General features: G+C 43.9%; 1 protein-coding gene across 1 annotated transcript in view; it reads right to left on the bottom strand.

The window, feature by feature from the left end:
* Positions 1 to 40: 40 nt before the first annotated feature.
* The window catches only part of LOC102203059 (uncharacterized), an 18,020-nt gene continuing 15,819 nt past the window's right edge, over positions 41 to 2,241 (bottom strand). The window contains exons 4-5 of the mRNA XM_005755205.1: positions 409 to 741; positions 41 to 231 (exon numbers count right to left, since the gene is read on the bottom strand). Coding sequence (XP_005755262.1) covers positions 95 to 231; positions 409 to 741 — 470 coding nt within the window. The 3' untranslated portion in view covers positions 41 to 94. The remainder of the gene's footprint in view (positions 232 to 408; positions 742 to 2,241) is intronic.

Here is a 2,241-nt window from a genome sequence, read left to right as displayed (position 1 = left end):
GCTGTTTGTAACTCTCAACTCTTTCAGCTTCTGGAACAAGTTTGTGTGAGCCACAGTCAAGGAGCCACCAGAGGACACCTGCTGACCATCGGCATTATGGGTAGTGTAGGAGGAGACACTCACCTGACATGAAATAGTGCCGGAAATGAAATAAAAGACCTCCAGAAACCACAAGAACCACCAGGAGAACCAAGAGAACCAGGAGAACTACAGTCCAGAATGGAAACTGTTCTGTGGACAAACACAATGAACAGCATGACCTTGCAGCTCTGACTGAATCAAAAATAATGAATTAAATGAAGAGGCCCACATTTCAACCAAAGAGCCACCATGGTTATTCTGAAATGTTAAAATGAATTTTCATCTTAGTGATGTCAGATGTATCTACAACATGTAATTATTGCTGACCTTTGACCTGCAGCACTACTTTCTGTCTCAGGATGTCTTCGTCCCTGTAGATGGTGCAGATGTATCCTCCTGTGTCCCAGTCTTTGGGGTATTTCAGGGTCAGACTGAGGTCTCCAGTTCTCAGCAGGTCTTTGTTCATCTTTGTTCGATCTCTGTAAAGGTTGTCCTGTTTTTTAAGGAGGTTGCTTCTGTTTGGATACACATGGACCATCATGAGTTCTCGGTCAGAGCGAGTCCACTCCACTCTTGTGTCCTCAGGCAGGTCAGGTTTTGTTTTGCAGGGCAGGAGAACAGACTCTGAGCCTTCCTCCACCCCCACCTCCACCTGCTGGTCTGAGAGGACAGTAAAACATGATATAATAATACTGTAGAAGCAGCAGCAGTTGTCATGGAATTAGCTCTGTGCAGGCAGACAATAGAGGACCCAAACACACACTCAAACACAAAAGGTAATTCAAAATCCTCAGCTTTATTGCTGGCAGGGAAAACAATAAGATAAGATAAGATAAGATAAGATAAGATAACCTTTATTAATCCCACGCGTGGGAAATTTGCTGGGTTAGGCTGCCGACCTCTGCCAGCACCATCTCACCCTTCCGACCATACATACATTACACAAACATCACATGGGGAAGACAGGTCAGAGAGGTATAAAAATGGAAAATGCACAACATGAGGAAAGACGAAGAGAAAAATTACCTCCCCCCAGACTGAGCTCGAACAGGGAGATCAGTTTGAGAACAGAAAAAACCCCCACCTCAGCACATCTCACAACATAGAAGACATACGCTTCGAAGGCGTTTGGAGGGGGTGGGGGGGTGAGTGTAGGTCTGTGTCAGTGTGTATTTGTGCGTGTTCTGTGTTCAGCTGAGAGAAAGTGTCCCTTCACCCAGTTAGGCAAAAGTCAACAATCTTCGGTCGACACGGCCTTGAATGAGGAGGGAGAAAGTCACACCTCAGTCTTTTTATCTAAGGGAGAATTGTTAGTCTCGTTGCCTTGAGCATCCAGCTGATGCCAGGGGGGGCGCATGAGATGAAGATGGTAGTTGTTTTGGTTAGTGCGAACAAACTACATCCAATTTTACAGTTGGTCTAATGTCCGTCATGGGTCACCAGGTCTCTCAATTCCCGTTGTTCTTCTTCAAGATGTTATCAATATAGCAGAGCCATGAGCTTCTCCAAGATCTACAAAACTATATACAAATATACAAAACTATACAGGGGCATGATAAACTGAGTCATGAGGAAACACAGAGAAAACCCCAAAGCTCCAGGGATGAGACACTGATGACGTGACACTAAGCACGGGGAGCACAGGGCTTAAATACAAAAGGCAACAACAAGGAAATGAGACACATGAAGGGAGCACGACTGGGCCTAAGTAACGTGATGAGACAGGAGGCATAAACCTTCAAAGTAAAACTAGAAACGGACAAACTGAACTTACAGACTCGGAGGAAACACAGAGGCATGGGACCAGGGCAGGCACAGAGACAAAGAACAGGAGCTCAAAATACAACCAAAACCGAATCCTAAAAACCACAAGTCACTGAGTCACAGACTCAGGACCATGACAGCATTAAAATGATGGAAATCATAGTGATGACACGCATGTTTCTTTCTTTTGATTCTGTCCTACTAGCAGAGATAAAGTATAACAATATTCATTGGCTTTTTTTGTTTTGAATAACTAAACTGAGGGGTTAATATAAATATACAGTACAGCAGAATAGAATAGAATAGAATAGAGTTCAACTTTATTGTCATTGCACATGCACAGGTACAGGGCAACGAAATGCAGTTTGCATCCATCCAGAAGTGCTTTAGTGATAT

The sequence above is a fragment of the Pundamilia nyererei genome, unplaced genomic scaffold (genome assembly GCF_000239375.1).
Source record: "Pundamilia nyererei isolate P.nyererei 1_Seehausen unplaced genomic scaffold, PunNye1.0 scaffold01068, whole genome shotgun sequence".
Lineage (NCBI taxonomy): Eukaryota > Metazoa > Chordata > Actinopteri > Cichliformes > Cichlidae > Pundamilia > Pundamilia nyererei.
The sequence above is the reverse complement of the archived record's forward strand: the minus strand, read 5'-3'. Positions and strand labels throughout refer to the sequence as shown.